The sequence below is a fragment of the Lolium rigidum genome, chromosome 4, assembly GCF_022539505.1.
Source record: "Lolium rigidum isolate FL_2022 chromosome 4, APGP_CSIRO_Lrig_0.1, whole genome shotgun sequence".
Lineage (NCBI taxonomy): Eukaryota > Viridiplantae > Streptophyta > Magnoliopsida > Poales > Poaceae > Lolium > Lolium rigidum.
The window spans coordinates 54,696,218-54,709,390 of record NC_061511.1 but is presented as its reverse complement, the minus strand read 5'-3'; the positions used below and the strand labels follow the sequence as shown (position 1 = coordinate 54,709,390).

The following is a 13,173-nucleotide window of genomic DNA, read 5'->3' as shown; positions in this document are numbered from 1 at the left end:
CATACAGCCAAAAAAAGGTTACCAGTGGTGCAGCTATTAAAAAAAAAAAAAAAACGTTACTGGTGGACTGGTGGTAATGGAATTTTCCTTGGCTGGTCAAATACACCAAGTCAAAAGCGAGGCTGGCTAGGGTCAAGTCAAAAACCAAGCTTACAACCAGTGAACCAATTGTCAGTTTAGTACTCCTACATAATCCACTCCACAATAAATAATCACAGAAGGCATGTGCTCTGTACATTTGGACACTCCTCACCGTGCTGATTAAACGTAGCAATCAAATCCCACCAACACCTACCAAATGAAACCGATTAACAATTGGCAGCAATATAAAATAGCCATTTCAAATTACCACCCAGTGCTGAAAGTTCAAAAAATATTGAAATGAAAACTTGAAAAAAATATAAATTGGAAATTTTAATGCACCCATTTAAAGTGGTGGCAAAAGTAACTGAAAATTAAGAAGGAGAACCTTCTAGTAGTATTTTATTTTCTTTTCTCCTGGCTACTTCAACATGGAAAGAAAGCTCGAGCGCGTCGGCATCATCTGATCTGATGCAGTGTCTGTCTCCAACCCAAAGGCAGAAAAAAGAGCGAAAAGGAAAAGCTACAGATAGAAGGGGAGGTGGGAGTTGCCATTGATAGAGACCACGAGCTGTTCTCCAAGCCACCACCGCTCTGCAGGCACCTGGCCTGCTGCCCCCTGCTACCTGGATCTCGGCGCTGCCATTGCCGTTGCTGTCGCCACTTGCCCGTCCCCCTAGCTACCTACCTAGCTACTGCTCTTCGTCTCGCCAGGCGCTTTTGATTGGATCGCTTTGGTTCGAGCTCCATCTGCCAGTGTGAGTGCTCACGTTTCTCGATTCGTGTTGGTGGCTTTGCTTCTTGATCTTCATCTGTTGCCGGTGAAAACGCCTGTTTCCTTCGATGAAGATCTCATTCGATGGGTTCTTGGGCTCCGCTGCTTACTGAAGTTCTTGGATTTTTTTCCCACCTCTTCTGTTTGTTTTTGTGTCATGAAGATCTGGTTCTTGACAGCTAGCTACTGAGTCGCCGCTGATTACGCTTCTCAATAAAAATGTGATTCAAAGCATGCTTTATTTCCATCCATTCATGAAAAAAAAGATCCCGTCTTGATTTTGATTCGTTAGACAGCAGCCAATCCTGCCTTGATTTGCTCCGGTAAATGCACCACCGTGATTCCTCCGAGATTTACGTTGTCTCCATTCCGTTGTCCCTTTCTGCATTCGTGAGCCCCCAGTGGCCGGCAAATTTGGCTCCTCTGATCTGGCCAAATTTGTTTGACACCAGCTGTCACATTCAGTAGCTACAATCTTTTTTTACTCTGGTTTCTAATCTGATAGCGGTAGCTAGGCTTCTTATCTTTTACAGTTCAATTGCTCGAGCAATTTGCACCTGCATTCTAAAGGGTTTGGTCGTTGAATGCAGAACCGGCCTTGAGTACTGGCAAAGGGACTAGCGATTGGATTGTTCAGTTCAACTGGAGATGGAGAAGAGGGGTGGCCCTCCATCGCCGTCGCCCAAGTCAATGGAGAAGTCCGGGAAAGACTCGAGGTCAGGGGACGCTAATGGCGGCGCTACCCCGAAAGGCGATAAGGAGAAGGGAGTCAATGTGCAAGTCATCCTCAGATGCAGGTAAGCAGAGAGCTTAGTAATTCTAGTTGACAAGTTCAGTGTCATTCTGTTTCTGTGCTCACAAGATGTGTATCTGTACTTTGACACGTTCAGGCCCCTGAGTGACGAGGAGACAACATCAAAAACTCCGGTGGTAATCTCGTGCAATGAGCGCCGCCGGGAGGTCGCTGCCACACAAGTTATTGCCAATAAGCAGATTGACCGGACCTTTGCCTTCGACAAGGTATTAGATCATCTTCCACAGTCACTTGACACTTCTGCTAGGCCATTGCCTCACAAGTGACCTCATTCTAGTAAACCTATTTTGTGTTGGTGCCAATTGTGTTAATTGACTTTATGCATGCAAGTTTTGACTCAAATTTAGTCTAATGATCGATTCCGAGTAGGTATTTGGGCCGTCGTCAAAGCAGAAGGACTTGTTTGAGCAATCCATCTCACCAATAGTTCATGAGGTCCTTGAGGGCTACAATTGCACAATTTTTGCCTATGGGCAGACCGGTACCGGCAAAACCTACACAATGGAGGGAGGTGGAACCAGAAAGGCCAAGGTAAAATATTTTGTACCTGAAATCAATTAAACACATACCTTTCTTCTGCATGTTCTTTACTATTTGGCTGGTTCCTGTATGTAACAACCAGAGTGGTGACCTCCCAACTGATGCTGGAGTTATCCCGAGGTCCGTCAGGCAAATTTTCGACATTCTCGAGTCCCAGTGTGCGGAGTACAGCATGAAAGTCACCTTTCTTGAGCTTTACAATGAGGAGATCACTGATTTGTTGGCTCCTGATGAACCGAGGTTCCCTGTGTTACCTGTCTCTGAGGACAAGACAAAAAAGCCTATTGCCCTTATGGAAGATGGCAAGGGTGGTGTTTTTGTTAGAGGGCTTGAAGAAGAGGTTGTGTACTCTGCAGGCGAAATCTACAAGATTCTTGACAAGGGCTCCGCAAAGAGGCGCACTGCCGAGACATTGCTGAACAAGCAAAGCAGCAGGTCGCACTCCATATTCTCAATCACAATTCACATCAAAGAATTGACTCATGAGAGTGAGGAGATGATCAAAATCGGGAAGCTTAATCTTGTTGATCTAGCCGGTTCAGAAAATATATCGCGTTCCGGTGCTAGAGATGTGAGTAAACTTCTAATGTCTAGAAATAGATTAGTTTTTCACACCTAGCTGTTTTTTCAGATGCCAAGTAGTACTTTTGATATTCAATTGGCATTGCAGGGCAGAGCTAGAGAGGCTGGGGAGATTAACAAGAGTTTGCTGACACTTGGACGTGTTATCAATGCTCTAGTTGAGCACTCTGGACATGTCCCATATAGGTAACTCTAAGGGCATTCTTCTGACTGCATTTATCCTAGCAAACAGTTGGTAAAGAGAGCTTAAAATGCTAGAACTTGTAACCTGCCTCTTAGGAGGATTCTAAAACAACTTGTCTCTTTTCAATGAAATGAAACGTAAAGAGTCCTTTGCGTTTTCTCGAAAAAAGAGGGCTTAAGGCTATTCTATCTATTTGTTTCAGAGATAGCAAACTGACAAGATTACTGCGAGATTCATTGGGAGGGAAAACAAAGACTTGCATTATTGCTACAATATCGCCTTCTGTATATTGCTTGGAAGAGACATTGAGCACACTTGATTATGCACATCGTGCAAAAAATATCAGGAACAAACCCGAGGTTAGTATCTTTACTTTTGTTTGAATAATCCATTCATATTGATGTTTCACTATTTCAGATAGTAGAAATTTGACAAAGTGTTTTGTATAGCCTAACTTGCTCTTCCTATCGTTGAATCCAGGTGAACCAAAAGATGATGAAATCTGCAGTCATCAAGGACTTGTACTCTGAAATTGACCGCCTTAAATCAGGTCTGTCTGCGTGCAGTTTTGGTAAGCAAATGCTAAATATCATGCATCTTCTACTCATTGGTCTCCTATATGTCTTCAGAAGTGTTTGCGGCAAGAGAGAAGAATGGTATATACATTCCAAGAGAGCGCTACCTCCAAGAGGAAGCTGAGAAAAAGGTCTATCTTAATTGTCCGATTAAACCCGTGTTTGATTTGTTTGGATGAACTAAACAAAGCTTTATTCATCATCTGGTGTTTCAAACCTAACTTTTCACTCAGGCCATGACAGAGAAAATTGAAAAACTGGGAGCTGATCTAGAGGCTAGGGATAAGGTTAGTTTTCCTATAAGCATTTAACAGCAAACCTTTTATCTATTGATGATTTGATTCTCTGGAGAATCATTTTTTAATTCATGGAAAACCATTTGTTTTATTCATATTTGATTATCTGCAAATTATATGGGCAGCAATTGGTCGAACTAAAAGAGCTTTATGATGCTGAAAAACTTTTGAGTGCGGAATTGGGTGGAAAACTCGAAAAGACTCAGGTACCTTTAAAGTCAGGTTTTGCAGTCGGCTGGCAAATACATTACATAATTGTCATTTTGTTTGTCTTCTCTCTACAGAAAGACCTGGAGGGCACCAGGAATGCGTTGCATGGTTTAGAAGAAAAATACAACGAAGCAAAGTCTATAATCAAAGAAAAGGAATATGTCATATTAAATCTTCAGAGCTCAGGTTTGTTAAAGTAACTAATTATTGCCTGCAAAAATAAGAATGAACTCATTACTGCAAGACTCTCTTTGGCTTAGCATGGTTTGCTAATTACTTTCTTATAATTACTGGTAAAATGAATTAGCAGTTGTTGTAGATTCTCTTGACGTTGAATTAAAATTCTATGTCCTCATCCATGCTTGATTTCACTTAGCCAATTGAGTGTCTCTTTAGTGATACTCAGTGAGACTTACTGGTATTTTTGCTACAGAAAAGTCACTAGTAGATTGTGCATATAATCTACGCGCGGAATTAGAAAATGCAGAAGCAGATGTGTCTGGGCTATTCTCCAAAATAGGTTTGGCATCTCAACTCTATTACCCCTGCTTTGGGATGGACCCGGTCTCACTAAAATAGCCATTGTTCTTGAATACTTGCAGAGCGTAAAGACAAAATAGAAGACGGAAACAGGTCACTCGTGCAGAGGTTTAGATCTCAACTGACCCATGAGCTCGATGCCTTGCATAAAACCGTTTCTACATCTGTCACGCAGCAGGAGGATCACCTGAAACAAATGGAAGATGATATGAAATCCTTCGTATCTTCAAAAGATGAGGCAATTCAGTTTCCCCCTTGATTTTGTACTCAAAAGTTGATCTTGTGTAACTGCTATGTAAGGGTGTATATGACAAGCTTGAGTTACCCATTTTTAGGCTGCACAAGGGCTAAAGGAGAGGATACAAAATTTGAAAGCCCTACATGGTTCAGGTATTACAGCGCTTGATAATTTAGCAGGCGAGATTGACATAAATTCTCAGACAACGTTTGAGAAATTGAACTCACAAGTGCAATCACACACATCAGCTCTTGAGAAAGTAAGTTTTGTTTCTTTTGGTCAACTTATAGTTTCAGCGAGTATAGCAATGTTTCTGATTGTTCTTCCTGTATATAGTGTTTTGGAGTAATTGCTTTGGGAGCAGACAACTTGCTAAATGAGCTTCAGTGTAGCCTTTCGAAACAAGAAGAGCGACTAGCCCACTTCGCCAACAAGCAGAGGGAGGTCTGTAATATTTTGAAGCACAAGACTATTTGATATTTTCTTATGCCATTATTTTCCAACTTTTCTGTTCTTGTGTGCAGGGACACCTGAGAGCCGTGGAAGCATCACGGTCCATCTCAACTATTACTGCTGGTTTCTTCCACTCACTGGACATTCATGCATCTAAACTCTCTAGTATTTTGGAAGAAACACAAGGTGTGCAGGATCAACAACTTCTTGATCTTGAGAAGAAATTTGAGGTTATTCCTATGATAATAAGTACATTCAATATGCAGTTAATAAGATACTATACTTACTTAACATAATATGACTATGATTTTTTAACAGGAGTGTGCAGCTAATGAAGAAAAGCAACTTATAGAAAAGGTGGCAGAGATGCTTGCAAATTCCAATGCAAGGAAGAAACAGCTGGTAAGTCTTATCCACGGTGTACTTTAAGCTTGTGGCCATGTCAGTGCTAGTATATGGTGTGATACCAAAAGAAGTTACGTGTTGTTTTGTTGGTGACTAATCGATGAGTTGAACTATTACACAACCACTACACAGTGTTGACTGTAAGCCAATATTGCAGGTCCAAACAGCTGTAGGTAGCCTTCGAGAGAGTGCTGTAAACAGGACAAGTCAGCTCCAGGAAGAAATTTCAACGGCCCAGGACTTCACCTCATCCGTACGGGAAAAGTGGGGCTTTTACATGGAAGAAACCGAGAATAATTACATTGAAGATACCACCGCAGTCGACAGTGGACGATCTTGCTTGGCAGAAGTTCTTGTCGAATGGTCAGTATGGCTTTTGTGATGTGATACTTTCTGCTATTAAATATGAATGTTTCAATGTTTAACTTTTGCTATCGAAATTTCTGCTATGAAATATGAGTGTTTCAATGTTTAACATTTGCTATCGAAACCTTCAGCAAAACAAAGACGGACATGAGTTCACAACAATGGAAGAACGCCGAGGATTCTCTTTTCAGCCTTGGCAAAGGAAATGTGGAATCAGTAGATAGTATAGTCAGGTACTCGCATAGAAGCTGATGTGGAAATTTTAAATTTCTCTTATCTCAAGCTACCAACAATATATAATAAGTGATAATGGTGTGTGTACTTTACCAGGACGGGGACAGAAGCTAATCAATTGCTGCGTTCCAAATTGTCGTCTGCAGTATTGAGAACTCTTGAAGATATAGATACTGCAAACAAGGCCATTCTTTTTTCCATTGACAGTAAGATCTTACGATCTGAGTTACTGATACACAGGGCATAGCATAAATTCTATTCATTTTGATGGCTACTTGTGTTATTTCAGGCTCGCTGAAGGTTGACCACGAGGCATGCGTGAACATTGTTTCTGTCCTCACCCCGTGCCACGGGGAGATAACAGAGTTGAAGGGTGCACATCACCACAAGGTTGTGGAAATAACCGAAAATGCAGGGAAATGCCTAGAGGAAGAATATCTGGTGAGCACTCATGAAAAGTAGTGATTCTTGGTAAGATAAACTCTATCTCTGAGAGTAAATGACCAAACCTGCATTGCATATTCTTCTTGAACAAACAGGTGGATGAACCGTCATGTTCGACACCAAGGAGGCGGCAGATCAACCTGCCAAGCGCTGAATCGATTGAGGAGCTGCGAACTCCAGACTACGAGGAGCTCCTCAAATCGTTCCGTGAGTCGAGGACTGGATGGAAGCAGGCAAATGGAGACACGAAACATCTTCCGGAGGCGCAAGAATCAACATCACCATCAGCAGCCAGTGATGCGAGAGTCCCTCTTGTAGCAAGAAACTAGATTCTTCCAAAGAATGTACAAAGGAGTAATTTGTTTAGCTTACGTTACCCAGTTGTTTTGCTGTTTATAGTGACATCCATTTGATTAATTGGAATTGTTAGTTGAGGTGTTTGGTGTTCTTAGGCTGGTCATCAGTAAAGAATATGTACTTACTCAGTGCATCTAATGTAATATATGTATTTACATAGGTAACACAGTGAAAGAATAATTATAATTTTTAGTTCCACTGGAAGATTCATTGATGATTTTCCTCCATGAAAAGAAGAATCTATAATTATTGATGACTAATTCCGTCAAAAAATATAATATGCCAATGACTAAATCTCTTTCGAAAAATATAATAATGTGATGACTAAATCTTCTTTTGAGAAGATCACACGCAGATGGATAAATCTATGTTGAGAATATCACAACCTGGTAACTAAATCTTTGTCACAGCCGATGAAGTCTCTGTTGCAAACAAAAGCCTGAACTGTCGGTAGGTCAAGTGCCACAGGATCTTGCTGGCTGGGATCCAAATATGAATGTAAACGTAGTTACATAAACATGTATTGATGTAACAAATTTAGAAGAGAACTGCACAAAGCCACTAGGAGAAAAACTATAAAAGCCTCTGTTTCTTGACAAGAATGTACAAGTACAAGGGCAAAACAACAAAAACTATTTCCGCTGCAAAATACTCTGTTGAGTGGAAGGCCTGACTTAAGTGGCTGCGGCTTGATACCCTACAAAGCAAAACAACAAGAAATCGTCAGCATGAGGATTGTGGATGCAGGAACAGGAGAATTTAGACTAAAAGTTACTCAGAAAGTGCGGGATGTTTCTAAGAGTCTACTCAGACAGTGAAGGAACTAAAAAAAAGGAACCTATTCAGATCACAATCAGCATAGTTAGGACAGGCTACAATCAGAAAATCAAAATCTAGTTACACAAGATATTTTAATTTTCTGAAACCAGTATATACCTCGGGTATATATACATACTGCAGCATAAGGTGCTTATGAAGCTGTTCTAAGCAAAACCCTCCTAATGATGAACTAGAGACATAAGATATTTGGCAATGACTAATAATTGCAAATTAGAATACAACTTTCACAGACAAACTCAAGCCCAGAATTCCCCAGAAGTGACTTGAATACTTGATCAGCCTTAGCAAATAGACCTACAGCTACATGTATCTTTTCCTAGGAAGGGAAGCTACAGGCTGATGATCATTGTGGAGTAAGATACAAGTAAGAAAATTACGAGTAAAACACAGCATGTGAGTCATAGATCTATGAAGGGCTGAAGCAGTACATTACAACTACAGCTGAAACTATGCTCCAGCAGAAGGCAAAGATTGTGGTAAGACAACTCAAACTTACATAAATCAGCACGTTTATACAACAAACTATCACCTAGCAGTTTTTAATCCATATTACAATAGGATTAAAAAAAAGATGAAATAACACTAAGAAATAAAATAATTGCTCATAAAGTAGCATAATATAAAAATTCTTCAGTTTGTGCAGCAATTACCTAATCTGGTGCTGCAGCATATGTCTTGCTAAGCATTATTAAACTCCTTGCTGGTGGAGTCCACAGGGAGTGCCATACTGTAAAACTGTTCTGGGATTCTTGCGGAATTGTCATTAGCTGTGTTGCCTGCTGTTGCACCTATTGAAGGTCTGGAAATACCAATATCTGGCTTGCCTGTTTCTTCGTTATTTGTTGATGACAGAATAACATCAAGATCAAAGTCACCTTCCAACCCACCGTTAGATGGATCCAGAATTACAAGATCCGCACCATCCTTATCTTCTCCTGATGCTGTAGGTTCTGCATCATCTTTCTTTTGCTTTTTCGCGTTAGGGGTGCCATCATCCTCAAGGTCATCGTTTCCTGCACCAGCCTCTGAAGGATCTAAAGAATCTTTCCTTGGTCTCTTCCATTTTTTTGTAGATGATGTGCCGTCATCCTCAAAATCTTCCTCCTCTCTACCCCTGTGCAGATAGGTCCACAATTTTTTGTCATTATCATACAGCACACAAGGATCACGCTCATAATGCAAGCGATCAAGAGCACCACTAACAACTTGATTGACAGCAGGCTCTTTATTGGATTCTGCGTGATTTAGGTACTGCGAATCTTTGAGAAGTGTGCAGACATCAGCTCTTGTACCAGTTCTTCCAGGCAACCTAGAAGCAGCATCTCTTACAAGACAGAGAATAGTGACATGCGGAGGGCGATCAGGTAAGAGCATGGGATGTCCCCTAGCTTTTGCTGTGGGCTTCCCGCCTCCCCTTCTCAAAGGAGCAACTATAGATTTCTCTCCATCAGCAGCAGTATAGCAAAATGCTCTATCAGGAATCGAGTATCTCAAAAATTCCTCACGTTGGAAATATGCTCTTGCTTCATCAGAGCTTGGGCTTATTGTGTTCAGACTTTTCTGGGCCCTAAGGTCCTTGAATCTTTCCTTCAAATCCAAATTTGCAGGATTTGGTGCTGGAGGTGGTGGCATGGATCCTATTTGCTTGAGGGTTTCCTGACCACTTTTCAGCCAATTAGCAAATGCATCGACCAACTTCACAAGCATCTTGTGTGGTATACCCCATGCTTCAGCAGAAGTCTCTTCGTTAGGGTCACTATATGAAGTACCAGAAGGCAGTGGACCAACCCAGAACCAGCTTTTGTTTGACTTGTCATAGGAAACTAATGATTTCCAGCCCTTTGCACCTAGAGGAGCTGTTCTAGACGACAGTATTTTGAGCACTCCTCTAACTAAATCCTGAAGGGGCTCCTGTGTTTCAAGTATGTTGGGATCTCCAGGATTTGTTTTGATCCGATTAACAAGCTCTTGAACAGTTACTGCTGGCGAATTGCTCGGCGCAGTCTGCTCTGCAGCACTGGTATCTCCAACCTCATTAGCCTGCTGTGCTTGCTCTGTTACAGTTGGCTCTTGAGGCGTTTTGCTAGGTTCTTCACTGTTGAACCATTTTCTGCTCTCCTCCCCATCAGGTTGCTTCGCTGCCGCTGGAGAAACCTCAGTAGGAGTGACCATAGCTGCCGCTGGAGGAGCCTCAGTAGGAGTGACCATAGCTGCCACTGGAGGAACCTCAGTAGGTGTGACCATAGGTGCCACTGGAGTATCCTCAGTAGGAGTGACCATAGCCTTCTTAACAGCGGTTAGAAGATGTACGACGGAGAAAGAAAACCCGGTATGGATAGTTGGTGTAATTGGTACATACTTCTTCTTAGGTTTCTCAGGTTCTACTGGCACCACAATAACTTCTGGCACGACCGGAGCTGGTTCCACTACAGTAGTTGCATCTGTAACCGTATCCGTCTTCTTTTTACTTTTCTTCTTCAAGCTGCCGCTGATCTCCACAGCCTTTGGATCAGATGGTGAATAGTCACCATGCTCATCTAGGCTTGTAACCTCAACTCTTCCTTTTTGCCTTTTGGACCCAGAGCTGCAACTTGCTAGAGGCACGTTCACTCTTTCAGAACCATCAAAGTCGCCATTAGAATCTTGGACTTCACAGCCTGCTCTACTGGCCAGCCTCGTACTCTCTGGTGACCTGAATGATTCATTGGCTTTTTCGTTGCTATCATGCAATTCAGAGTTGTCATAACCATGCATGTCCAGATTTGACACGCCTTTGCGCTTTCTCTCGCTCCTTGCTGCTGGAGGTCTCATCACCTCACTAATCTGTTCCGCCACCTCCACATGTACATCGCGCAAGTAATCAGGCTCTGCAATCTTTCCTCTCTGCCCCCCTCTGCCCTGAGTGTGGTAGGGTTCGAATTCTGCAGGAGCAGCAGGATAAACCGTTCTGGCTGTTTTCCCATGTTTGTTTGACTTTTTGGCACCATATGCTGGTCTATGAAGCTCAGAATATCTAAGTTCCGGCTGTTGTTCGGCAGGATTCATGTCCGCCCCATCTTCCAACTGTTCTGATGAATCGGATTCCGTCTCCTCACTCTGAACATATGCAGCTCTGCTCCTGGAGTCCTTCTGGCCAATCCTACCATGCTGGCTACTACTGGGTTTAACTTTAATCTTCCCCTGTGATACCCTGTCCCTAGGATCAGACCCGGAATGCGCACCATTCATCTGTTGCTCGGTATTCCTATAGGACTTAACCTTCCCACCATGACCAACCTGAGGTACCCTGCTCCTGTAATCGCCCGCAGGCTGCCCTCTCTGCCAGTCATTTAAGCTATCAGCAGGACTACCAGCTGGCCAGTCCATCTCATCTCCCTTGAGAGCTCTATTACTGTGGAAACTATTTCCACCATATATCCGATCTCTTTCCGCGTACTTTGCACTCCTAGCTGCCTCAGAATACGGAGGCTCAAACGATGCTGCCAAGGTAACTGGCTGGTTACCAGGCTGCATTCCTGCCATGGTAGTAAGAACCAGTATGATTGTCACGGTAGCTCTTTGCATAAGGGTTGGCATCGTAGGCTGTAGCGAACTCCTTCTTCTTCACCGGCTTCACCAGCGGCTTCTGAGACCGGACCCTCGGCAAATCCCTGTCGTATCCCCCCAGGTCCTCTGAATCGAGGCCGTCCATGCTCCTGCGCGCCTTCCCACCTCTATGCATGACTCCGGTATCATACCCATACGCGTTATTATCTTGGCGAGAATGATCGGAGAAAGCTGCCGCGGCATCACGGCCGGTGTACTCCTCGCCCCCCAAACCTTTCGACCCACCGCCCAGCCGCAGCAGGCCCTTGGACCTCTCCTTCCCAGCCTTCTTCTTATCCGTCTTCGGCCGCGCCACAAACTGCTCCGCCTCGGAGTCGGTCTCAGACACGGCGCGGGCAGCTTTCTGCTTCCGTTTCGCCCTCATGGCGTCCAGCGCCCTGATCCTCTCGTCGAGCCCGAACCCCTGGCAGCCCTTCCAGCAGTCGCGGGCCTCCCAGAGGCCGCGCACCATGGCGTTGTGGTACCCCTGCAGGCGGTAGTAGTGCTTGCGCCGCTCCGCGAAGCGCGCGCCCGCGGCGGTACAGCACGACCCGGGGGTCGCAGAGGCCGCCCTTGAGCCGGTCGAGGAGGGCCGCCAGGGGGCTCCCGAAGTGGAAGCTGGCGCCTGATAGGAGCTCCACGAGCGTGCGCGCGAAGGCGTCCCGGTCGAGGTCGGGCAGGAGGGCGGCGAGCCGCAGCCGGTCGGAGTCGGAGAGGAGGGTGTTCCAGGCGTCCAGGGAGAGGACGGGCGCGAGGTCGGGGAGGTCGAGGAGGTCGAGCGGGACCGGGAAGCTCTGGTCGTCGATTTGGCTCATCTCCGCCCCCGCGTCGCCCAGCTGGGTCAGCTCCAGCTCGTCGGAACCCATCCCCGAGTCGTCCTCCTCGTGCGGGGCGGCGGTGTTCTCGTCGGAGTCGGCGGAGAAGCCGTCCGTGGCGGGGGATCGGTCGTCGTCCGTGGCGGGGGACCGCTCCTCCTCGTCCTCCGTGGCGTCGTCCCCCCCGGCGCCGTCCGGCCGGTGGACCCTGGCGCCGCTGAAACTGACGATCGCCATGGCCGCCTGCTCGCCGCACGGCAAGAACGGACCTGGGTAGAGGAAAGAAAGAAAGATTCGGGGCGGTTAAAACCCTAGCCAAATCCAAGTCGACGGCAACTCCAAGTCGACGGCGGGCCAAGAATCGGAAAGAAGAGAGAGGGGCGGAGGACAAAGAATCTCACCGGAATCGCGGCGGCGCGGCGGAGGAACCCTAACCCTAGCTTGGGCGGCGATGGGGAGTGGGGGGCGGAGGGGCCGGGGAGGGCGGATAAATAGTGGGTGGGGAAGACGACGGGGGCGTGGCGGCCGTCGGATCCGGGGGAGATGGCGTGGTGGTGGCTGGGAATACGGAGGAGGCGAGGGGGCGGGGCGCAAAAGTGTCGTGGAGATGGGATGGGGAATTGGATGGGGAGGGAGGAGGAGACGGAGGCGGAAGAGGGAGAGAGGCGAGGACGAAGGCGATGAGAAGGAAGGGGAAAGACAGGGGTGGGCCCGCAACCCCTGACGGGTGGGGCTGCTGGGTTTCTCGTTTTGCGCGGGAACTTAACCAGGGGATTTGCAGGAAATTCACTACACTAGCAGCAGCTGGTGGTGTTGGAAATCGTCTCCATTTTTCATGG

General features: G+C 45.4%; 2 protein-coding genes across 2 annotated transcripts; one reads left to right on the top strand and one right to left on the bottom strand.

Moving 5' to 3' along the window:
• The first annotated feature begins 737 nt into the window (after positions 1 to 737).
• Positions 738 to 7,195, top strand: LOC124708153 (kinesin-like protein KIN-5A). The gene is made up of 23 exons (XM_047239841.1): positions 738 to 839; positions 1,447 to 1,653; positions 1,747 to 1,876; positions 2,040 to 2,201; positions 2,293 to 2,781; positions 2,881 to 2,978; positions 3,179 to 3,335; positions 3,457 to 3,526; positions 3,606 to 3,682; positions 3,785 to 3,838; positions 3,973 to 4,053; positions 4,132 to 4,243; positions 4,491 to 4,577; positions 4,660 to 4,835; positions 4,933 to 5,094; positions 5,172 to 5,279; positions 5,360 to 5,518; positions 5,607 to 5,690; positions 5,851 to 6,056; positions 6,191 to 6,292; positions 6,390 to 6,499; positions 6,583 to 6,734; positions 6,833 to 7,195. The coding sequence occupies exons 2-23, from the start codon at positions 1,505 to 1,507 to the stop codon at positions 7,064 to 7,066; spliced, it is 3,159 nt and encodes a 1,052-aa protein (XP_047095797.1). The 5' UTR covers positions 738 to 839; positions 1,447 to 1,504; the 3' UTR covers positions 7,067 to 7,195.
• Positions 7,196 to 7,539: 344 nt separating this feature from the next.
• Positions 7,540 to 12,586, bottom strand: LOC124708328. The gene is given in 4 exon segments (XM_047240001.1): positions 7,540 to 7,791; positions 8,585 to 11,438; positions 11,440 to 12,051; positions 12,053 to 12,586. Coding segments are annotated over 3 exon segments (3,957 nt in total). The 5' UTR covers positions 12,572 to 12,586; the 3' UTR covers positions 7,540 to 7,791; positions 8,585 to 8,612.
• Positions 12,587 to 13,173: the final 587 nt, after the last annotated feature.